The following is a 25,354-nucleotide window of genomic DNA, read 5'->3' as shown; positions in this document are numbered from 1 at the left end:
TGACAGAATCGCATAGGATTAAAGGGTCAGAGGTTGTGTATTGCTTTACCTTCTCTTGAAATCCTTCTTGTATGGTACGAGGTAAGAGTCCTGCTCCAGCAGCTTGTGCAGTTCGGGCACCACAACGTCATCTGTGTCAGCCATGTTGTCATCTACCTCAGTGGAACGGACTCTGCAAGTACAGAGACACAATGCTGAGTCTGGCAGACCTTCACATCTATTTGAATAGAGAGACTTTAATGGGATTTGCTGACATGAGCAGAGCAGAGGGACAGTGCTGTGTCATATCGGTGACCCAGCATCACAATGTCAGAGATCAGAGCCTCAGCATGAATATCCAGTAACAGACGCACACGTGTTCTGCACTGTGCAATGCAAGGCATTCAATTCACTGCTCTGCCATAAAATACCATCCGAAAACAGCTGATAGCTGCGTAAAAGAAAATGACGCAATATAAATCATACAGATGACTTTTGTATATATTCAATAGCAACATTTAAAATCCTCCTGTTATATCACCTGTTTATTGCCATTGTAAATTCACAACAATAGCATAGAAATGTTCTGCTTCAGCTAAAGTCCCTGTTTAAATACCAGAAGGCATGCATTCTGTCTCAGTAAGATAGGTTTTATGTTTATGTATCGGTCACACTAAATGTTTTTCTGTTCTTAGCTCTATTCACGCAAATGTTACATTAGCCATTAATATTTGGCATTTGCCATTTCCAGGACATCCTCTTATTGAGGATCACGCATCCCTGCAGCCACTGGAGGATCAGAGACACATTACACTGCATCACACTCTCCTATGCCACCGATATACTACGCTTTCTGTATGCTTTATATGGAAAACAAAACTATACTATACTAAGGGAGATATAATGAGCTGCCATTGCTCATATTCTTCTAAAAATATTGTTACCTTAACCGCTTGCCGACCAGCTGCCGTCATTATAGTGTGGAAGGTCGGAACGTTCACGTGAACCGTTGTAGCTAGGGTTGCACCGATGCCAGTTTTTTAAGAGCGAGTACAAGTACTGATACCTTTCCTCAAGTACTCACTTAGGGCGGAGAGGGGGGGGCGTTCTCGCTTAGGGCGGAGAGGGGGGGGCGTTCTCGCTTAGGGCGGAGAGGGGGGGGCGTTCTCGCTTAGGGCGGAGAGGGGGGGGGCAGGGGTCGACAAATCCTGGGCGCCAGGTCGCCATGGCGACTAGAAATAGGGTCCTGGCGACTTGGCTTGGAAGGAGGGGCAAAAAAAAAAAAAAATGATATATTTTTTTTTTTTTTTTTTTAGCTGGCACCATCTGGTGGTGAGCCATTGGTATTACAAGTTATTACCACCAGATGTGTAAGCTGGCGCCATCTGGTGGTGGCCGTTGGTATTACAAGTTAAACAGCAATTCTAATGTCATTTTTCACTATTTTCACTGCCATCTTCTTCCCTCTAATTAGAACCCCCAAACATTATATATATTTTTTATCCTAACACCCTAGAGAATAAAATGACGATCGTTGCAATACTTTCTGTCACGCCGTATTTGCGCAGCGGTCTTGCAAGCGCACTTTTTTGGGGACAAAATTACACTTTTTTTAATAAAAAAATAAGACAACAGTAAAGTTATCCCCATTTTTTTAATATTATGAAAGATAATGTTACGCCGAGTAAATTGATACCCAACATGTCACGCTTCAAAATTACGTCCGCTCGTGGAATGGCGTCAAACTTTTACCCTTTAAACGTCGCCTATGGAGATTTTAAAAAAACTCTACAGGTTGCCTGTTTTGAATTACAGAGGAGGTCTAGGGCTAGAATTATTGCTCTCGCTCTACCAATCGCGGCGATACCTTACATGTGTGGTTTGAACACCGTTTACATATGCGGTCGCTGCTCATGTATGTGTTCGCTTCTGCGCGCAAGCTCGTCGGGACGGGGCGCGTTTCCTGGCTCCTAAGTTTTTTAGCTGGCTCCTAGATTCCAAGCAAATTTGTCAACCCCTGGGGGGGGGGGACGTTCTCGCTTAGGGCGGAGAGGGGGGGGACGTTCACGCTTAGGGCGGAGAGGGGGGGGGGCGTTCACGCTTAGGGCGGAGAGGGGGGGGGGACGTTCACGCTTAGGGCGGAGAGGGGGGGGGACGTTCACGCTTAGCGCTTAGGGCGGAGAGGGGGGGGCATTCTCACTTAGGGTGGAGAGGGGGGGCGTTCTCGCTTAGGGCGGAGAGGGGGGGGGGCGTTCTCGCTTAGGGCGGAGAGGGGGGGGGCGTTCTCGCTTAGGGCGGAGAGGGGGGGGGGGGTTCTCGCTTAGGGCGGAGAGGGGGGGGGGCGTTCTCGCTTAGGGCGGAGAGGGGGGGGCGTTCTCGCTTAGGGCGGAGAGGGGGGGGGCGTTCTCGCTTAGGGCGGAGAGGGGGGGGGCGTTCTCGCTTAGGGCGGAGAGGGGGGGGGCATTCTCGCTTAGGGTGGAGAGGGGGGGGCGTTCTCGCTTAGGGCGGAGAGGGGGAGGGGCGTTCTCGCTTAGGGCAGAGAGGGGGGCGGCGTTCTCGCTTAGGGCGGAGAGGGGGGGCGGCGTTCTCGCTTAGGGCGGAGAGGGGGGGGGGGCGTTCTCGCTTAGGGCGGAGAGGGGGGAGGCGTTCTCGCTTAGGGCGGAGAGGGGGGGGGGGCGTTCTCGCTTAGGGCGGAGAGGGGGGGGGGGGGCGTTCTCGCTTAGGGCGGAGAGGGGGGGGGGGGCGTTCGGGAATCCAATTTCTACACTATAACACCCAGCAGACCTTGCCCTCCCCCTCCAAGGTTCTGCAGCAGCAAAGCCTGGCTCAGTGTGGAAAACACTACTCACAAGGCAGGCAGATCTGTCACCCCACAGCCGCCCGCAGAGGAGAAGCACATCCCCAGAGGATACAAAAAACTGAGCTGGTGCGGCGCAGGCACAAGAGGATAGCAGACGCGTGCCCGTTGCACTGTGGGGGTGCCGATGACCGTCGGCCACGCACGAGAGCCAGAACAGGGATGATGTGTGTGTAAACGCACAAATCCCTGTTCTGTGAGGAGAGATTGTGTGTTCCTACTAGTTAGGAACAACGATGTGTCATCTCCTATAGTCCGTCCGTCCCATCCCTCTAGAGTTATGCAACATACACACGACCGTTTTCCATGACGTGAATTTTTTTTTAAACTGGTCATTAAAAACGATCGTGTGTAGGCTCCAGAGCATTTTTCTCTCTGTGATAAATGGGCATTAAAAATATAGAACATGCTCTAATTTTTATCGTCGTTTTTCCCCATTGTGAAAAATGGTCGTGTGTACGCTTTAACCACTTGCCGACGGCGCACCGTCATACGTCCACAAGGTGGCTCTGCTGGGCGAGAGCACGTAATATGACGTCCTCTGTCCCAGCCGCCACTAGGGGCGCGCGCGCGCCCCCGACTCCCGTGCGTGTGCCCGGCGGGCGCGATCGCCGCCGGGCACACGCGATCGCTCGGTACAGAGCGGGGACCGGGAGCTGTGTGTGTAAACACACAGCTCTCGGTCCTGTCAGCAGGGGAAATGCTGATCTTCGGTTCATACAATGTATGAACCGAGGATCAGTGTTTCCCCTAGTGAGGCCCCCCCCCCCCCCCCCACAGTAAGAACACACCCAGGCATACTTAACCCCTTTCCCACCCCCTAGTGTTAACCCCTTCACTGCCAGTGGCATTTTTATAGTAATCCAATGCATTTTTATAGCACTGATCGCTATAAAAATGCCAATGGTCCCAAAAATGTGTCAAAAGTGTCCGAAGTGTCCGCCATAATGTCGCAGTACCGGAAAAAAAAAAAAAACGCTGATCGCCGCCATTACTAGTAAAAAAAATATAATAAAAATGACAAAAAAATACCCCCTATTTTGTAAACGCTATAACTTTTGCGCAAACCAATCAATAAACGCCTATTGCGATTTTTTTTTACGAAAAATATGTAGAAGAAAACGTATCGGCCTAAACTGAGGAAAAAAAATGTTTTTTTATATATTTTTGGGGGATATTTATTATAGCAAAATGTAAAAAATATTAATTTTTTTCAAAATTGTCGCTCTATTTTTGTTTATAGCGCAAAAACTAAAAACCGCAGAGGTGATCAAATACCACCAAAAGAAAGCTCTATTTGTGAAAAAAGGACGCCAATTTTGTTTGGGAGCCACGTCGCACGACCGCGCAATTGTCTGTTAAAGCGACGCAGTCCCGAATCGCAAAAAGTACTCTGGTCTTTGGGCAGCAATATGGTCCGGGGGGTAAGTGGTTAACGTCGTGAAAAACGTGCATGCTCAGAAGATCGCTTCAGCCAGGAAACGATCAGCCTGGTCCACCCCCGCACCTCAGTCGCCATGCATTAAATTCCACTCGCAAATTGCGAGCAGGCTAGTGGAATTTTTGAGGGCTGCCATAGAGGCTCAAGGTTGTAAATCATGGGACACAGATTGTAATGGGAGTGCTGGCTGTCACTTTACATAAGCTGCTAGCAGCCTATTTGAAGTGACAATCAGCACTCCCATTTGTGTTCATCATTTACAACCTGGAGCTCAATGGTACTTTAAAAGCATCAAAGCTTGCTGTTCACATTGCTCGCATACAAACTGAAGCCCTTGTGAAACAGGCCTTAGTCACTAACCGAAAATAAGCATTCGGATTAGAAACCAAATTAAAGCCCGGTTTTAGTACCGACTCCAGGACAGCAAATCAGAAAGCAATAACGCCTGACTGCAAGCAAAATTAGTAAGTGGATATAGACATCAAAGCCGTTTTAAAAAAGAAACTCTGGCAGCAATACTTAAAGTGATTGTGTAACGAAACCCAGTCGTACTCTGCCTGAGTGCTTCCGTCAGCATACAGCCTCCTCCAGTCTGACATCAGATATTACAACCCATATATTTTAACCAAATACCAGGCGAGGCTAGCTCAGTTACACAGCTTAAACATGGAACTGTTTATTAAAACACAGGTAACAAAGGGACAATCCCCTCTAGGGAAAGCTGTTGGAGGAATCTCACACTCCCTCCTCACAGCAAACACACATACACCTCGACCCAGCAAGGAGTCCACAACAGTATGAGACAAAATATGTATCTATCACACACATACATACATATACAGTGCAAAAATATTCACCCCCTTGGCTTTTTACCTATTTTGTTACATTACAGCCTTTAGTTCAATGTTTTTTTAATCAGAATTATATGTGATGGATCAGAACACAATAGTCTACGTTGGTGAAGTAAAATTAGAAATGTATTTTTTATATATATATATATATATATATATATATATATATATATATATATATATATATATATATATATATACACACATACACATACATATATACACATACACACAGTATATATATATATATATATATAACAATTTTTCAGAAATAAAAAAATGATACCTATGATGCCATGTGTGTATGTATTCCCCACTTTGTTTTGAAGCCCATAAAAAGCTCTGGTGAAACCAATTACCTTCAGAAGTCACATACCGTAATTAGTGAAATGATGTCACATGATCTGTCATTACATACGGTATACCAGGAATAAGCAATTAGCGGACCTCCAGCTGTTGCAAAACTACAACTCCCATCATGCCTCTGGGAGTCATGCTTATGGCTGTCAGAGTCTTGCTGTGCCTCATGGGACTCGTAGTTCTGCAACAGCTGGAGGTCCGCTAATTGCGTATCCCTGACATATACACACCTTTTTGAAAGGCCCAAGAAGCTGCAGAACCTAAGCAAGAGGCACCACTAACCAAACACTGCCACGAAGACCAAGAAACTCTCCAAACAAGCAAGGGACAAGTAATGTTGAGAAATACAAGTCAGGGTTAGGTTAGGTTTTTTTTAGGTTAAAAAATTATCCAAATTATCCAAATCTTGGATAATCATCAAATCTAGGATAACCAAATGGAAAGAACATGGCACAACAGCAAACCTGCCAAGAGATGGCCACACACCAAAACTCACGGACCGGGCATGGAGGGCATTAATCAGAGCGGCAGCACAGAGACCCAAGATAACCCTGGAGTAGCTGCAGAGTTCCACAGCAGAGACTGGAGTATCTGTACATAGGACGACAATAAGCCGTACGCTCCATAGAGTTGGACTTTATGGCAGAGTGGCCAGGATAACGCCATTACTTTCAGCAAAAAACAAAATGGCAAGTTTTGAGTTTGCGAAAAGGCATAGGGAGACTTACTAAATGTATGGAGGAAGGTGCTCTGGTCTGATGAGACTAAAATGTAACGTTTTGGCCAAAAAAAAATGTCTGGCACAAACCCAACACATCACCCAAAGAACACCATCCCCACAGTGAAACATGGTGGTGGCAACATCATGTTGTGGGGATGTTTTTCTGCAGTCGGGACTGGGAATCTGGTCAGAGTTGAGGGAAAGATGGATGGTGCTTAATGCAGGAATATTCTTGAGCAAATCTGTAATAAGGATGTTGGCTCAAACTTGTCTTGCATACACAGTCCCACAAATGTTGGCGGAAATTCCAAACGCCAAGAACGCGGTCAAGGTACAACGCGGTCTACGGCACTATAAAAGGGAAGTTCAATACCAAGTGCGCCACCCTTTGGGCTCCTTCTGCTAATCTCGTGTTAGTAGAAGTTTGGTGAGAGAAGATTCACGATTTTTTGTCCGGTTCTGCTCTTCAGTTTGTGCTTGTGGGTTCCTATCTGTTTTTGAGTGAGTGTAGTCAATTTGCATCTGGTTTTCATTATTCTAGTATTATAAAGAAGAAGAGAATGCGTTCCATTACGAACGCTAGTTTTACCAGACCGAGCGCTTCCGTCTCGTACTTATTCAGAGCATGTTATACTTACCTGCTGTGTGCAGTTGGTTTTGCACATAGCAGCCCAGATCCTCCTCTTCGCGGGTCCCTCTTGTGTGATCCTGGCCCCTCCCTCCTGTTCAGTGCCCCCAGAGCAAGCAGCTTGCTATGGGGACACCTGAGCCGAGTCACAGCTCCCATGTCCATTTAGACAAAGAGCCCTGACCTGGCCCACCCCCTCTATATTTCCTGATTGGCTTGCTGACTTTGACATCAGCGGCAGCCAATGGCGCCACTGATGTGTCTCAGCCAGTCAGGAGGGAGAATCTCGGATGACTGAGAAACTTGTGGACATCACTGGACAGAGAAGTACCTCAGGTAAGTAATAGGGGGGCTGAGGAGGGCTGCTGCATAGAGAAGGCATTTTCTCTTAATGTATAGAATGTATTAAGATAAAAAAAAAAAAAATATGACTTTACAACCCCTTTAAAGTGGAACTAAACCCTCCCATCCTTTACAGCCAAGGAAGTTGTTATGTTAGCCTCATTTTAATGGTTTGACAGTTCTATTGACAGCACAAGCAAATGTGACAGTTATCATTCATGCCATGATTTGAATAGAACTACTTTGGGAAGCAGTTACATTGATGGGTTTAGTTCCACTTGACAACCAGCAATGGGTGGGAAGGGGGAGAGATAGTAGCAGCCAACATGCCGCCAGCTACACAGTGTACAGAGACAGGCACTCTCTGCCTGTCTCTGTAGGCCAGGTTACAGTTGGTTTCAATTGTCTCAAGTTTTGATATTTACAAATCAGAGGTAATTCTTTCTGAATTTGGTGCAGTAATAGTGCCACTTACCTACCTGAAACTGCTACACATGTCAGTTAAGCTACTGTAGTGGGAGGCAGTAATTTTTTTAATCTGGCAGAGGCCATTTCAAGGGGCCATACCACCAGAGAAGTATCATTAGGGCTTTATTAAATCCCACCTATTAATGTCAGTGCACTATCTCTTTATATATTATTGTGGGTAAGTTTGCTATTCCTCTTTCTTAGAGATAAAATTGGACATGTTTGGATCCTAGTCCAAACCCACCAGGAAGCTGTAACTGTACTGAGCTATTTATACGCAGCTGAGACATTCCCTGCCTCATGTATACAGACACTTGGTGTACTTGTGGTTGCAGGGTGGGAAATTGCCACAGCTGCAGATGACTGCTTAGTTGAGTTACAGCTTCCTGGTAGGTTTGCTCAAGTGGGTTGAAACTCATCCTTATGGTTTTATTTTATTTGTGTGCACACGTATTTATTTATATATTATTGTGTGTGCAATTGGTAGGTCTCTATATTATTGTGTGCACTATGTCTATTTATACTATTGTGTGTTCACTCATTATCTGTCCTAATATTATAACGTGTGCACTTGTCTCTTAATATAATTGTGTGTACACTTGTTATGCCTCTTTATATTAAAGTGGTTGTAAACCCCCAAACAAAACAAAAAAAAAAAAACTGTAAGACAAAAGCATAATAAGCTAGTACACATCGCATAGTTGCTCATTATTAAATACTTTCCTTAAAACAAAGCTGTTGCAGTGGCCCTGCACACGGCTGTGACCGGAGACATGTCTCCTGGAGTTATTTCCGGATTCGCGGGCTCCGCCGCTGTGATTGGCCGGAGCCGCGATGACGTCACTCCAGTGCAAGCATGAGCGAACCATTTGTTCAGGTGCAGGTTTAGGAGATATTTACAGTACCTACAAGTAAGTCTCATTATAGGCATACCTGTAGGTACAAGTGGTGTAACTAGGTTTAAAAACACTCTAACCCACTAATTTAACTTTACATAATCCTGTATATACCCCTCAGCGCTCAAGTGACCGGCCCGGCTCTCTTCTCCCCGTCTGACAGCTGTAGCGGATGGGCCTGAGATTTCCCCCTCTGAAGTTGGTCAGGACGAGAAGAGGAGAGAGCCGGCCGGTCACATGATCGCCGAGAGGCGCTCTGAAATCAGGTATACACATCATTTTTTGTTTTTATTAAATCACAGAGGGAGGGGCACACAGCATTGGAAAACACACAGGATTATATACGACTTTAATTGTTATTTCAGCAGCAGGAGGGGGTGGGCACTTGACACAGAGCAGACAGGCAAGGAGGAAGGGGGGAGAGGGAGGACAGAGGAGAGACAGGATAGCTGCAGATGACAGAGGCATGTAAACTGACCACGGTGTCAGGGGTCAGCAGCCATGATAAACAGTGGTCAGTTTACAGGGGGAGGGCAGAACCAGCCAGATATTTCAGGTGTTACAGAGGGCTAAACTACACAGCACAAGCACTATGCTGTAAACCATGCTTTTAGCCTAGGTTCACATTGATGTGATTTGACATGTCAAATCGGCAGCTATTGACAGCAAATGGCACTGTCCAAATCCGACTTTGCAGCGCTGCACAGATTCCCAAAAGTAGTTTTTGTACTACTTTTGGTGACTTCAGGGTGCGATTTGTACAGACATCTGTGAATGAACCCGCACAGAGGTCTTTGAAATCGCTCCCGAAGTCGGCCTAACATGCGGATATGAAATTGTGCGAGTTCAGCTGAACTCGCATGATTTCAATCCCGCTGTCAGCGTGAATCTAGGCTAAAGAAACAGGATTTTTTTTTCTAGGGTAACAAACACTTTAACTTGTCAGATAAAAACCTAAAAAAAAAAAAAAAAAAGTGTATAATTTATTTTGCACCGCAAAAGGTATCATCTTTAGACCCCTTTCACACTGAGCCACCCACAGTGTCGGCGGTAATACTGTGCTTTTTTACCGCCGACGATATGGGCAGATTTGTGTCGCATTTCGGCCGCTAGCGTGGCGTTTTTACCCCCGTTAGCGGCCCAGAAAGGGTTAAAACCGCCCAGAATGCGCTGCTGAAGCAGCATATTGCGGACCGGTATAGCCGCGCTGTCCCATTGATTTCAATGGGCAGCAGTTGTGGAGGAGCGGTATACACACCGCTACTTCACCCCTCCAAAGATGTGGCTAGCAGGACTTTTTTTACCGTCCTACTAGCGCAACGCTCCAGTGTGAAAGCCCTCGGGCTTTCACACTGGAGACAATGGAGCAGCTATTTGAGGGCGGATTGCAGGCGCTATTTTTAACGCTATAGCGCCTGCAATACGCCCTCAGTGTGAAAGGGGTCTTGGGTATTGGAGCATTTGCACGAGTACAAATGAATCTTTTATTTTAAAGTAATACTACAGGCTGAGACTTATTTTTCATGGATTTTATCATTTTAAATGCAATTCAAAATACTGGGGTAAACTTTTACTTTAAATGTAATTATAATGGCTTATATTACCTCCAGATTATCAGCCTCTAGCTTCTCTGGGTTCAGATGCTAATCTTCCCTGCACAGAGCCCTTAAAGTGATTGTAATTGCTGATTTTTTTTTTTTTTTTTTTTTTTTGAAAATATTTTTATTGAAGAATTTCAAACACAATACACAGTACATTTAGACAATACAGGACATAGACAGCTCAACGTCTTACAATTCGTCATGAGATGCAGCTGATACATTCGAGAGACAGTAACCCTTGCAGCTATACATGATATCCAACTGAGGTTCGTATCAACCGACATAGTTAAGGAAGGGGGTGGCGGGGGGGGGGGGGGGGGGAATGCCACATCAAAAAATAGAATGTCTTAGCCAGCAGTCTCCGGCTCCTCCACCCAGACCCGCCATACCTTATCATACTTTTGCGGACATCCGCGATTGGCATACGTGTCTTTATATAAGGGAAGGCTGGTGTTTACCAGGCGCCGCCACCGTACCAGGGATGGGGGTGAGGGTTTTTTCCAATGCATGGCCACATTTTTACGGGCATAAAAGAGCAGTACGCTCACTAGTGTGCGCTTGGCAGAGGTTCGGATAATGTTGTCTACGATGCCCAGGAGGCACACCTCCATAGTCAAGGGTAATTGAGTCCCAGCAATTTTGTTGGTCAGTTCCAACACAGCCTCCCAATAATGCACCACCTCAGGGCATTTCCAGAAAATATGTGAAAAATCGCCTGGGGAGGCGCCACAACGCCAGCACTCCTGTGAGTGTGTGGGGTTCATTTTGTGTAACCTGTGGGGGGTAAAGTATGCCCTATGCACTATTTTGAATTGTACCAGTCTGTCACGAACTGACACCAGCGTGGAGAAGGGAAGGTCCCATATGTCATCCCAGTCGTCTGAATCTAGTGTGGGAATGTCCGTTTGCCACCTGGCTCGCAGCCCGTCAAGGGGAGGGGGGGACACAAAGAGTAGGAAGGAGTATACGTGCGAGGTGGGCTTCACGCCACAATCAAATCTAAGCGTCCTCTCCAACTCCGACTGGGCCACAACACAGGAGGACAAGGGAAACTGCGCCGAGAAAGCGTGCGATAATTGTAGGTACCTGAAACGATAGTGAGAGGGCAGATTGAATTCTGACGAAAGCTCGGGAAAGGTTTTCAGTGTGTTCTGCGAAATAATATGTGATATCAGTTTCACGCCGTACTTCGACCACGCAAGGGGATCCATCAGTCTGTAAAAATGGTCCAATGTAGGGTTTTTCCAGATCGGGGCGTTGGGTGAAATTTCAGTGGGCTTACATTTTTCAATGGCCAGGCCAGTTCGCCACGCCCGCAGGGTGGTGGTCATAGAGGGGGTCAGAGAGTATGGCGCGCGGGGGCCCCTGAAAAGCAAAAGCCGAAGGGCCTCCAACGAGCCAACCACCGAGGCCTCAAGAGCAGTGGAGGTGTTTGTACCATCTGGCTTCAGCCACCAGGCCGCCGTTACCAGCTGGGCGGCGAGGTAGTACTTGTGACAGTCGGGAAATGCCATTCCACCCTGCGTTCGCGGCCTCATTAAGGTAGATAGCTTATACCTCGGAGAAGAGGTCCCCCAGATAAAGGAGGAAAAAAGTCGATTTAGTTTAGCAAAAAAGGACTTAGGCACCCACTGCGGCGAATGTCGGAAGAGGTAGAGAAGTCTGGGGACTATTTTCATTTTTAGAAGATTCACCCTTCCCCATACCGACAGAGGAAGGTTGCCCCATGCTTTGAATTTGGACTGGGCGTCTACCAAAACAGGGGAAAGATTAAGGGGGATGAAGTCAGAGGCCGAGGTAGAAACCTGTACTCCCAAGTATTTAAACGTGTCTACCCAGCATAGGGGGTTGTCCTGAGGGGAGGTAGATCTGGCAGCCTGGTCTATTGGGAATAGGAGGGATTTGGACCAGTTTACCCTGAGTCCAGTGACCAGGGCGAACGTGTCCAGTACAGAGAGAGCACCCTGCAGGGAGGGGCCAGCATCGTTTAGGAAAAGCAACATATCGTCAGCGTATAAGGCCACTCTCTCTTCCAGCAGACCCACCCTGAGTCCCTTAATGTGACAAGATGTACGTAATGCCTCTGCTACTGGTTCGATGGCAAGGGCAAATAAGGCCGGGGAAAGAGGGCAGCCCTGCCTAGTGCCACGGGAAAGCTGAAAGGGGGCGGAAACACCACCGCCCAGGCGTACTGACGATGTAGGGGCCCTGTAGATTACCTGTAACCAAGTTATGAAAAGTAATGGAAATCCCATTCGGCGCAGAGTCTCCCACAGGAAAGGCCACTCGACTGTGTCAAAGGCCTTTTCCACATCTAACGAGGCCACAGACCTCGTTCCGGTATTAATGTGTCGGGTATGGATGTTGGTGAAGAGCCTCCGGAGATTGACGTCCGTAGACCTTCTGGGCATGAACCCCGTCTGGTCGGGGTCTATTACCGTGGGCAACATGGGGTATAACCTCAGGGCTAACAGCTTGGTGAGCACTTTAAAGTCAGTGTTCAGTAATGCAATGGGGCGGTAGGAGCCACAGGAAGTAGGATCTTTGGGAGGTTTATGTATCAATGTCAGATGGGCATGGTACATAGAAGCTGGGAGGTTGCCATCAGCCAAACACGTAGTGTATAGCTGAGCCAACAGGGGCGCCAGGAGGCTAGCATGAGCCCTATAGAAATCTAAGGGAAGTCCATCCGGTCCGGGCGCTTTGCCCGGTGGAAAGGACTGGATGGCAATCTGGACCTCGAGAGCTGTAAACGGCTGTACTAGGGCCTCCCTCTCCTGGTCGGAGAGCCAGCCCAGCGCCAAAGGGTCAAGTAGATCATTTAGCGTCTCAGGTCGGAAGTCCGCCGGCAGCCCAGAGGTGTAGAGCGTCCCATAAAAGTCCTTAAAGGTCTGTAGTATGTCTTGAGGGGAGGACACTGTCCCCCCTCCCGGGGTCTGGAGGAGAGATATAGTTGTGAGAGGTTGATCGTGTTGAGCCATCATGGCCAGAAAACGTCCGTTTCTGTCACCCTGTTCGAAGGCCCTCTGCCTACCCTTATGCATTTCCAGACGAGTGGCCTCGGCCACGTGGAGGTGTAAGTCACGCTGGGCCGCCATCATCAGCCCAAAGTGGTCTGACGAGGGGTCAGCATTGTATGCAGCTGTGCGGTCTGTAACCAGTTGTTCTAAGTCACCCTGCTGTGCCGAATGCTGCTTTTTGACACTGGCTATAGAGGAGATGTACTGCCCCCTTGTATACGCCTTAAAGGTGTCCCAGACTATGGCCGGGGGGGCCGTATCAGCATTTCGCTCCCAGAATTCAGTCAGTAGGGGGGGTACAGTAGCGGCCACGTCTGGATGATTCACCCATTGTACACCTAGTCTCCAGAGAGCGGCACAGCGCGAGGCCGGAGAGCGGAGCACCACCAACAGCGGGCTATGATCCGACAGACCGCTGGGGAGATAGTCCGCCTCCAGCACGTCCGCTAACAGTGCAGGGTTAGAGAAGGCCAGATCTATCCGGGACGCGGTCTTGTAAGAAGCAGAGTAGCAGGAATATGCACGCACATCCGGGTGCTTCCACCTCCAGACCTCCTCCAGGCCCACCGCCTGAGCCCAGGCCAGCAGGTCGGAGGACCGAGATTTCGGCGGGGTAGGTCTATCTAGTTCTTGGGACAAGATGGCATTAAAGTCCCCCATTACCATAATCTTCCCCGGGCAGAAAGGCGCAATCTTATCCAAAACCTCATACAGTAGGGCTGAAGAGAAGGGAGGGGGAATATACATATTGACAACAATGTACCTCTGTGACCATAATGTAAAAACAAGTACCACATATTTACCCAGGGGGTCCGTGCGGACTTCCTCAATCACACAGGGAAAGTTCTTATGGACAAGGATTGTCACCCCCCTAGCATACGTGGAATATGTAGCATGTATCGCTCGCTGAACCCAGGGTTTTTTTAAGGTCAGAATCCTGCTGCCCATGAGGTGAGTCTCCTGGAGCAAGATTAGTTGTGCAGGGCGGGACTTTAAATACTGAAAAAGGGTGGCCCTTTTAAACTTGGAGTTGAGACCCCTTACATTCCAAGAAAGGATAGAGAATGAGTTAGGCGGGCGGTCAGCCATCAGGCCGAGGGGGTGGAGAGAGGGCAGGATACCAATTTATGAGCATCACGAGACACCCCAGGAGCAGCAGGTCCCCGGGTACACCACAAAACATGTCAACAGAACCTGTGCAGGGTACCATCCTTATAGAGCAAAAGACATTGAGCAGAGCATACACATTGAACACAAAAAACAACAAACTTCCCAGGCACCAGGTGCCTATCCGACTATGTCCCATCCCTCCAGCAACTGCCCGAGGGGTGGGAATAGTTTTTCCCCAAACAAGAACAGTCAAAAACATAAGGTGTAAATGAGCCCTCAAACTTGGGCCCTACACGGCATCCGCGAGGCTGCCCTCTCACGGCGGGGGCCTGCGGTCAATGTTCATGGACACAGTGCCCCAGTGGGATAGGGCACAAAAGTAGGACAAAAAAAAACTTAAAACTAAAAAATAAAAATCAGTATAGAGCACGAGTGCAGGGGGGGGGGGGGGGGGGGGGGGGGGGGGGTTGACGGCTTCCGCGCGTCACAGTTCCTGGATTTCTGAGTGATGCGCCTCTCTGTCGGCGCGCTGAGCTTCCAACTCTGCATAGTAGTATGAGCAGATTCCCTGCCTGGGTAGGGCATAAGGGCCAAGGCCCGGGGGGTAACGACACTCGGAGTGCAATGCCATGGTGAGGGAGCAAAGTCAGCACATTAGCAGGAAAAAAAAGATAAATAAAAAAAACAAATAAAATGTATGTACTGGGAGACAAGAGAAATAAGGGGAACCGGATCACAATCCACAATGTAGAGAGAGAGCTCTTGGGGGGCACAAAAGCAGCCATCTTCCTGCGGCAGCAGGGTCAGGGACCAGGGACAACAACAGGCAGCAAGGAACGGATGATAGTGGTACAGTGAAAAGAGTAACACAGAACAGTTCATCAGGATGAAGAAGGGGAGAAACTGATCATCATCGAGATCCCAGAGGCCATATGCCGTTGCTAAAAAACAAATAATGAGTCCCCACCACAGCGGGGGGGGGGGGGGGAAGGGGTGACCCAGGGAAAAAGCAGAAAACTAGCCGCCTTACTTGCCACGAGGTATGCTTCCTCAGCGGGCCTCAAGCCACGACATAGCCGCCTCCGGGTCCGTGAAGAAGCGCGTGCGATCCCCATCTATCACCCGCAGCTTGCTAGGGTACAACAGGCTGAATTTAAGGCCCTGGTCACGCAGACTTCTTCTCACCTCCGTGAAGGAGCGGCGCTGGCGTTGCACCTCGGGAGAGTAGTCCGGGAACAGCATGATCCTGGCTCCCTCATACATCAGATCCCTCTTTTCCCTGGCAGCCGCCAGGATGCGATCTCTGTCGCGGTAGTTCAGTAGGCGAAGGAGGAAAGGCCGCGGAGGGGCCCCTGGGACCGGAGGCTTAGGAGGAACCCTGTGTGCCCGCTCGACCACAAACGTAGGTGGCATGGCTGGTAGGCCTAGCAGGGAGATGAGGAAGGTTTCGGTAAATTCCGCAGGCTTGGGCCCTTCCGCCCGCTCCGGGAGGCCAAGGATCCTGATGTTATTTCTCCTGAGCCTGTTCTCTGTGTCAATGGATTTCTCCTGCAGGGCTCTGACCTGTAATTGCAGGGCATGGAGATCTCTGGAGTCAATCCTTGTAGAGTCCTCAAGCTGAGAAATGCGGCCCTCCGCCTCGGCGAACCGGGCCCTAAATTTGTCCATGTCGTGCCTAATGAGGCTGACATCCGCCACTAGATGGTCAATCTTCACCATCACGGAGTCCCGGCCCTCCTTGATTGCTGCCAGGAGTTCAGCGTGAGAGGCGGCATGGGATGCCGATGGATTAGGCAAGGGTGGAAAATCGACGGACATCTCTAGGGCTGAGAGCCTCGTGGGCAAGATGGCCGTCTCGACCCGGGTTCCAGGCGTCGAGGATGAACGGAGCTTGCCCGGCGACAGCGGAGGGGCTCGCGGGGTACCGGGTGCCTTCTTCCGCCCCAGGGTGCCTGCGAGACGGGTGTTGGATGCAGGAATCTGCGCTGGAAGTCAGTCAGGATAAGGGTAAGAGCGGAGCTCAGCTAACGCACGTCTGCTCCCTTTCACATCCCGGCCACGCCCCCCGATTTTTTTATTTTTAGTAGCCAAACTTGTTATACTTACCCGCTCTGTGTAATGGTTTTGCACAGAGCAGACCAGACTCTCCTTATCTGGAGTCCCTCACTGGCGCTTCTGGCTCCTCCTGCCTTCAGAGTACCCCTATAGCAAGTTAAAAAAAAAAACTTCTGCATTTAGAATCACTCATTTCATTCTCCTGCCCAAGACTACATGCCCCACAAGGCATTGCTCTTCACACATTCACACGTTTCCAGGCACTTACTGACATGTATGGTCAGTGAACTGAGCTGTATGTACTGACATGCATGAATGGTGTACTGAGCTGTATGTACTGACATGCATGAATGGTGTACTGAGCTGTATGTGCACTGTATTTCCTGACATGTTAACAAATAATGCATTCTGTATGCAAGCCAACTAATCAGCTGACCAACTAATCGATTATGAAAATAGTTGATGGCGTTTTTGATAATTCATTATGTCGATTGTTTCAGCCCTAGTGCGCTCGTTATGTCTCTTCATATTGTCTGTGCACTCGTTATTTCTCTTTATATTATTGTGTGTGCGGCTTTGCGCGCTCATTATATCTTCTTATATTATTGTATGTGCACTCGTTATGTCTCTGTATATTATTGTATGTGCACTTGTTATGTCTCTGTATACTATTGTATGTGCACTCGCTAGGTCTTCTTATATTATTTAATATGTACCCATTGTCTATTTACCGTATTTATCGGCGTATAACGCGCACTTTTTTCCCCCTAAAATCAGGGGGAAATCGGGGGTGCGCGTTATACGCCGATGTCATTTTTTTACCAATGGGGGGGAGCGGGGATTGGGCGGGGGTGTCGTGCCGGCCATCCTACCTCTCCTGGTCCTGGGACGCCAGCGTACCGTACTAAAGAGATTAAGAATCGTTTGTCCCTTCTCTCCTCTTCTTGCTCCTCCTCCCCCTCCGAGTGTAGCTTCAGATTGGAGGAGGAGAGCGGTCACATGAGAGGAGAGCGATCATGTGACCAGCCGGGGAACACAGTGAGAATGAATGAGAAGGAACTGTCAGCTACGGTATGTAGAAGGGACTGGCAGTGCTTTATTTTTAAACTTTACAGTACATTGGCAGTCTCCTGGGAGTGCAAGGGGGCTGTGTAATGTAAATGAGCTGTACTGTGCAGGGAGACAATGCTGTGTAGTGTATGGGGGGGGGGGGGGCTACGTAGTGTGCTGAGATCTATGCAATGTACTGGTATCTATGTGCAATTTGCTGGTATCTATTTGCAATGTGCTGGTATGTATGTGCAATGTGCCGAGATCTATGCAATGTACTGGTATCTATGTGCAATGTGCTGGTATCTATGTGCAATGTGCTGGTATCTATGTGCAATGTGCTGGTATCTATGTGCAATGTGCTGGTATCTATGTGCAATGTGCTGGTATCTATGTAATGTGCAGGGGGGGGCTTTGGTCTGTGTAATGTGCAGGGGGGCTTTGGAATATAAAATGGGCTGTTTAAAGTTTTTTTCCTGAAACTTCCCTCTTAAAATTAGGGTGCGCGTTATACGCCGGTGCGTGTTATATGCCGATAAATACGGTAACCACTTAAGGACCGCCTTACGCCGATATACGTCGGCAGAATGGCACGGCTGTGCACAATCATGTACCTGTACGTGATTGTTAAAAGCCCAGCCGTGGGTCCCGGGTGCGCGCCCGCGACCCGGTCCGAAGCTCCCTGACCGCGGGACCCATGGACCGATCACCGCCGGACTCCCGAGATCGGTTCCCGGAGCTGAAGAACGGGGAGAGGTGTGTGTAAACACACCTTCCCTGTTCTTCGTTGTGGCGCTGTCATTGATCGTCTGTTCCCTGATATAGGGAAAGGCGATCAATGACGTCACACATACAGCCCCGCCCCCTACAGTTAGAAACACATATGAGGTCACACTTAACCCCTTCAGCGCCCCCTAGTGGTTAACTCCCAAACTGAAATTGTCATTTTCACAGTAAACAATGCATTTGTATAGAATTTTTTGCTGTGAAAATGACAATGGTCCCAAAAATGTGTCAAAATTGTCCGATGTGTCCGCCATAATGTCACAGTCACGAAAAGAAAAAAAAAATTGCTGATCGCCGCCATTAGTAGTAAAAAAAAAATAAAAAGGCTATAAAACTATCCCCTATTTTGTAAACGCCATACATTTTGTGCAAACCAATCGATAAACGCTTATTGCGATTTTTTTTTTTTTTTACCAAAAATATGTAGAATAATACGTATCGGCCTAAACTGAGGAAAAAAACTTTTTTTTTATATATTTTTGGGGGATATTTATTATAGCAAAAAGTTAAAAATATTGCATTTTTTTCAAAATTGTCGCTCTATTTTTGTTAATAGCGCAAAAAAAAAAAAGCGCAGAGGTGATCAAATACCACCAAAAGAAAGCTCTATTTGTGAAAAAAAAAAGACGCCAATTTTGTTTGGGAGCCATGTCGCACGACCGCGCAATTGTCAGTTAAAACGACGCAGTGCCGAATCGCAAAAAAGGGGCCTTGGTCCGGGTCTTAAGTGGTTAAGAAGGAGAGCCCCCCCCTCCCCCGCAAGGAAAAATTAAAAGTCAGCAGCTACACATACTGTAGCTGCTGACTTTTAACTAGTTACCGACCGCCCACCGTCGTTATACGTCATCACTTTGAAGATGGATATCTTGGTAACGGCAGCAGCTGCTGCCACAACTGAGATATTCATCTCTTCAGTGGGCGGTCCTGTCAGCGATAACGGCGGTCTCCGCGGCGGATTCGCCGCAAGATCGCCGTTATCGGTGGCGGGAGAGGTGGCGGGAGAGGGCGGAGGCGATCGGGACTGTTCGGCAGCTGTGTGGGGTTGCGAGTGAAGGAAAAATCTCCATCACCCGTCCCCATAGCTCTGCTGGGCGGAAGTGACGTCAAAACGTCAGTCCCGCCCAGTGTCTTAAAGGCACATTTTTTTTTTGTCATTTAAAAAAATGACAGTTTCAAATTTTTTGTTTTTTTTTTTTTTTGCATTTAAGCCTAAATATAAGATCTGAGGTCTTTTTGACCCCAGATCTCATATTTAAGAGGACCTGTCATGCTTTTTTCTATTACAAGGGATGTTTACATTCCTTGTAATAGGAATAAAAGTGATAATTTTTTTTTTTTATTTCAGTGTTAAAAATTGTAAAATAAATAAAAATAAATACGAAAACCCCCCAAAAATTTTTTTAAAGCGCCCAGTCCCGACGAGCTGGCGCGCAGAAGCGAACGCATACGCGAGTAGCGCCCGCATATGAAAACGGTGTTCAAGTGAGGTATCGCCGCGATCGTTAGAGCGAGAGCAATAATTCTAGCCCTAGGCCTACTCTGTAACTCAAAAAATGCAACCTGTAGAATTTTTTAAACGTCGCCCATCGAGATTTTTAATGGTAAAATTTTACGCCATGCCACGAGCGGGCGCAATTTTTAAGTGTGACATGTTGGGTATCATTTTACTCGGCGTAACATTATCTTTCACAATATATAAAAAAATTGGGCCAAATTTATTGTTGTCTTATTTTTTAATTTAAAAAAGTGATTTTTTTCCAAAAAAAGTGCGCTTGTAAGACCGCTGCGCAAATACGGTGTGACAAAAAGTATTGCAATGACTGCCATTTTATTCTCTAGGGTGTTAGAAAAAATATATATATAATGTTTGGGGGTTTTAAGTAATTTTATAGCAAAAAAAAATGTTTTAGTCCCGTAAACACCGAATCTGAAAAACAGGCTCGGGGCTTAAAATGGTTAATATTAGGACATTTAGCTGTCCTGAAGTCCAGCAATGTCAGCACCCCAGCCGATTTTCAGAACGTCTCTAGGGTGCTGCCACTGCCATTCGTGGTAAGGGAAAACGTTTGGCTTTACAGACGGTTCCCTACTGCGCATATCGCGCTGTGCTCTCTAACTGGTCCGGCTGGCGGAGGAAGGAGGAGGGGGCAAACCTTCCGAGGGACAGCGCCGCGACGCAATCTTCCGGAAGTGGGTAAGGGCACCTGTCAAAAAACGGTACCCTTTCCCCTCTTCCCCCTTGAAAGGTGCCAAATGTGGCACCGAAAAGAGGGGGGGGTGTAGCAGATAAGCAGAGGTTCTACTTTTGGGTCGAACTTTGCTTTCAATTATTGCATGTGCACTTGTTATGACGCTATATACGATTGTGTGTGCACTCACTAGGTCTCTTTAGATCAGTGTTTTTCAACTCCAGTCCTTAAAGGGGAGGTTCCGCCGATTTTTTTTTTTTAAGTCAGCAACTACAAATACGGCAGCTGCTGACTTTTAAAACATGCACACTTACCTGTCCAGCGCGCCCGCGATTACTAAGGCTGGATTCACACCTATGCAGTTTTAGTGCTATTTGCATATTTGCTCTACAGAACGGGTTCCATAGGCAAACCATGTTAAATGGACTGTAGTGCAAATCTGCAGTGAAACTGATCAAATCACACGTACAAAATAATGGAAAGCCTGAAAACATGACCTGTTAGGGTGCTTTGAGGACTGCAGTTCAGAAACACCGCTTTAGATTGCTGTTTTCACTCGTTATGGCTCTTTATGTTATTGTTTGTGTGTGCGCGCGCTATGGGGCAGATCCACAAAAGAATTACGCCGGCGTAATTTTTAATTTCCCGCGTTGTATCTTTGTTTTGTATCTACAAAACAAGATACGACTGCATCTCGGGTCGATCCAACAGGCGTACGTCTTAGTACGCCGTCGGATCTTAGGTGCATTTTTTCTGCCGGCCGCTAGGTGGCATTTCCGTCGAATTCCGCGTCGAGTATGCAAATGAGCTAGTTACGGCGATCCACGAACCTTCGTCCGGCCAGCGCATTTTTTTACGTCATTTGCGTTCAGCTTTTTCCGGCGTATAGTTAAAGCTGCTATATGGTGGCGTACTCAATGTTAAGTATGGCCATCGTTCCCACGTCGAATTTTAAATTTTTTACGTTGTTTGCGCAAGTCGTTCGCAAATAGGGATTTGCGTAGAATGACATCACCGTCGGAAGCATTGGTTTGTTCCGGTTTAATTTCGAGCATGCGCACTGGGATACCCCCACGGACGGCGCATGCGCCGTAAAAAAAAACGGTGTTTACGTCGGGTCACGATGTATTTACATAAAACACGCCCCCATCACATCGTTTTGAATTGCGCGCCCTTACGTCGCCAAAGATACACTACGCCGCCGTAACTTACGGCGCGCATTCTTTGTGGATTTGAAAAAAAAAAAGTTGCGGCGTAGTGTATCTTGGATACGCTATGCCTGGCGGGAAGATGCGCCGCGCTACGTGGATCTGCCCCTATGTCTCTGTATACTATTATGTGTGCACTCGCTAGGTCTAGCTATATTATTGCATATGCACTTGTTATGTCTATTAATACATGTGTCTATTTAGATTACTATGTGTGCACTTGTATGTCGCTAGGTATGATTGTGAGTGCACTTGTATGTCGCTAGGTATGATTGTGAGTGCACTTGTATGTCGCTAGGTATGATTGTGAGTGCACTTGTTATGTCTCTATATATTGTGTGTGCACTTACTAGGTTCATTTATATTAATGTCTGTGAACTATTTATATTACCGTGTGCACCTGTTATGTCTCATTATATTACTGTGTGCACTCTTTACGTCTATTTACATTACTGTGTGCACTCTTTACATTACTGTGTGCACGCTTTATGTCTCTTTATATTACTGTGTGCACGCTTTATGTCTCTTTATATTACTGTGTGCACTCTTTATATTACTGTGTGCACTCTTTGCGTCTCTTTATATTACTGTGTGCACTCTTTATATTACTATGTGCACTCTTTATATTACTGTGTGCACTCTTTATATTACTGTGTGCACTCTTTATATTACTGTGTGCACTCTTTATGTCTCGTTATATTACTGTGTGCACTCTTTATATTACTGTGTGCACTCTTTATGTCTCGTTATATTACTGTGTGCACTCTTTATATTACTGTGTGCACTCTTTATATTACTGTGTGCACTCTTTATATTACTGTGTGCACTCTTTATATTACTGTGTGCACTCTTTATACTATTGTGTGTCTGCTCACTACATTCATTTATATTAATGTACGTGTGCTCATTGCATCTCTTTATATTACTGCATATGCAGTCCTTATGTCTCTGCATGCACAATAGTATACACTCACTAGGTCTCCTCATAGTATTGCATATGCACTCCTTATGTCTCTGCATGCACAATAGTATACACTCACTAGGTCCCCTCATAGTATTGCATGTCTATTTATAATATGTGTGTGCACGGTCTATGACAGTTTGTATGAAACCTGCTGATCACCTGTCAGTGTGGCCCCTTCACCCCGAGCAGAGATAGGACAGCAGAGTGCAGCAAGCTTAGCATGCCATGCGGCAGGCTGTTGGGTGCAGACAGTATCTCCCTCACCCCGTGGACCTCTTGCCGTCCATGCTGTTCTCTAGACGCAGATTTCTTCACAACTGGCTGTCACTGGCCTCCCTCCCCTTGCAGACACTCTGACATTCTCTTCCTGCTTCCGGTATGAGGTACATGGGTCTGACCAATCGCTTTTCCGAACTAATAATATACACCAATTAGCGTCCCTCCTCACTCTCCTCCCACACATATAGCACCATAAATTGATGGCGCACACTGCCTGACAAGTCCTTCACTCTCCTAGTGCTATATTTGCTCACTCGATCACAGAGTTAGCTCCTTCCGGGTGCCAAGCCTCGTTTTCATTTACCCACAGTGCGCTGCACTCAGACGTCCTTCCTGTTGCTCGGCAACCCCAGCTAACAGGAAAACAGTTCACGTCAAATGATGTGAATCATTCAACTTCATTTAAAACAAATCCAAACTTGCATCAGTGTGCCTGCATCTAGTATAGAAATAATCAGTTTGCGTCTAGATGTGGAACATCCCTCTCCTAAGGATGTTTCTATATGAGAGTGGGCTTTATACACAAAGCACTTCTGATATAGGGAGCTGTATTAAGTAATCTTTTAGTTTTGGATTAAAACACCATTGTTGCCAATGTGTTGTCACATTCTGCTCCCCATCACAGAATGCTCCGGAAGTCACGTTCTGTCGTGCCATCTTGCTACACCCCACATTCTTGCACAGTAATGATAGAGTGAGAAGGGGGCAAGCGGACATCTTGTTACACCCATCTGAGTTTTAGATTCCCCCCCTTTTTTCAACACAAAACGGAGCTTATATGCTTAAATACAGTGTTTTTAAATACGACGGACTGTTTAGATGTTAAATGTGAAAATCAGAGGTTTTTTGTCACATGAGCAAACATGTAAGGTCAGCAGGTTTGCTTCTGCTTTCAACATTTAACATTTAAACAGTCCGTCGGATTTCCAAATACTGTCTTTAAGCATATAAGGTCCGTTTTGTGTTGAAAATAAGTCTCAAATCTAAAACTCCGGTGGGTGTAACAAGATGTCCGCTTGCTCCCTTCTCACTCTATCTTTATTGTCCAGGAGTGTGGGGTGTAGCAAGATGGAGGCGAAAAAACGTCACTTCCGCAGCATTCTGTCATAGGGAGCAGAATGTGACACTGCACCAACATTCTCTGTAGGCGGAGTATTACTTTAATTAGGGGTGGGGCATTCGTTTGTACATACCGCCCAACATTTTGAGATGGGAATGAGGGCCACCCGCTAACCAATGTATGAAGACATAGGATACGGCCCCCTGCCACACCCCCTTAACCACTTGCCTACTGGGCACTTTCACCCCCTTCCTGCCCCGACCATTTTTCAGCTTTCAGTGCTGCATGTGTATATGTCACTCTGCTAGTTACACTAATCAGTAAAGAAAATGCTATACACTGTACTAATGACACAGTGACAGGGCAATCACTAGGTGTAAGCAAGTGTGTATGTGCTGTTCGTACTCACACAGGACCTGCTTTCTTCTCTCTCTGAACCAAAAAGGGCTCAGAGAGAGAAGATCTGTGCAGGTCCTGTGTTTGTGTTTACTACCATTGACACAATACTTACCTGGCAGGGGAGACACCATGATCATGAAGGTGGTTCTCCCAGGGCGAGGCTCGGCCATTGCACTGTGGCCCTGCTGATCGTGGTGTCTTCCCTGTCGCTTCTCGGCCTTTTGGCTAGGATTGAGTGTGGTATCTGTTCTTATCAGTTGTCTGCGGATCGCAGAAGCACCTCCTACATGGGGAGGGTGGATGCAATCCAAAGACGTCATTGCACCTGGAAGGATGGTTTCAGCAACGACTACGCTGTGCTGCCCGACAGTTACTGGGGGCCGGCCCATGGTTGAGTTTGAGCCATCTGGAAGGGTGCTCCTGGTGAGGATGGGTGCTGCGCTTGGTCTTGGTCTTTTTGCCAAGTTCTAGTCTGGCCTTCTGGCTGGCTGGTGTCAGTGCTATTTCTGTCAGCGATCCGGTAGGAGGAGCTGGTAATGCCCTGTGGTGGACGGGGTAGGACCATGCAAATCCGCCGGGTTGGCTGGCAGGGGTGGAGGGCTGCACTGGCCGGTCGGGGGGTCGGATATGGAACGAAAAGCCTATGGTGCATGTGCCCCTGGAGTGGCAGTCCAGGGGTATCTGAAGATCACTGTGTGTGAGGGATTTAAGATACCACAGTCACTGCACCAGATACACACTTTTTTTAGCACCTGCCTCCTGGGCCGAGCCTTTTGGCTAGGACCGGAGGAATTTTTTATTCCTGGCCTGAGGGTAGGGTTGCCACCTCATCCCTTTAAAACAGAACACATATGAATTCCACAGGTTCTGAGGCTAATTTAATTTACATAAGGCTCCACTTGAGTTAAATTACCACCTTAATCAGCGACAGAACCTGTGTAATTCATATGTGTTCTGTTTTAAAGGGATGAGGTGGCAACCCTACCGGAGGGCCTGGTCATTGTTGATCACAATGACCACTTCTTTCACTCTCCTCTTCACTATCCCTTTCCCCCACTTTCTTTTATTTAAGCCTATGTTTGTCACGTTG

The 25,354-nt window shown here is 47.4% G+C and overlaps 1 protein-coding gene and 1 pseudogene across 5 annotated transcripts in view; one reads left to right on the top strand and one right to left on the bottom strand.

The window, feature by feature from the left end:
• The window catches only part of GBE1 (1,4-alpha-glucan branching enzyme 1), a 224,084-nt gene extending 201,039 nt beyond the window's left edge, over positions 1-23,045 (bottom strand). For 2 of the 5 annotated variants that reach the window (XM_040338757.1, XM_040338756.1), the window contains exons 1-3: positions 22,791-23,045; positions 16,381-16,476; positions 50-172 (exon numbers count right to left, since the gene is read on the bottom strand). In XM_040338757.1, the coding sequence (XP_040194691.1) occupies positions 50-172; positions 16,381-16,476; positions 22,791-22,813 (242 nt within the window). In that variant the 5' untranslated portion in view covers positions 22,814-23,045. Of the gene's footprint in view, positions 1-49; positions 173-16,380; positions 16,477-22,685 lie in introns of all 5 variants that reach the window. The other 3 variants (XM_040338760.1, XM_040338758.1, XM_040338759.1) reach the window with 3 other exon arrangements.
• Positions 23,046-24,368: 1,323 nt separating this feature from the next.
• LOC120929844 lies at positions 24,369-24,523 on the top strand (annotated as a pseudogene).
• Positions 24,524-25,354: the final 831 nt, after the last annotated feature.

Source organism: Rana temporaria, chromosome 2 (assembly GCF_905171775.1).
Source record: "Rana temporaria chromosome 2, aRanTem1.1, whole genome shotgun sequence".
In the NCBI taxonomy this organism is placed as follows: Eukaryota; Metazoa; Chordata; class Amphibia; order Anura; family Ranidae; genus Rana; species Rana temporaria.
The sequence above is the reverse complement of the archived record's forward strand: the minus strand, read 5'-3'. Positions and strand labels throughout refer to the sequence as shown.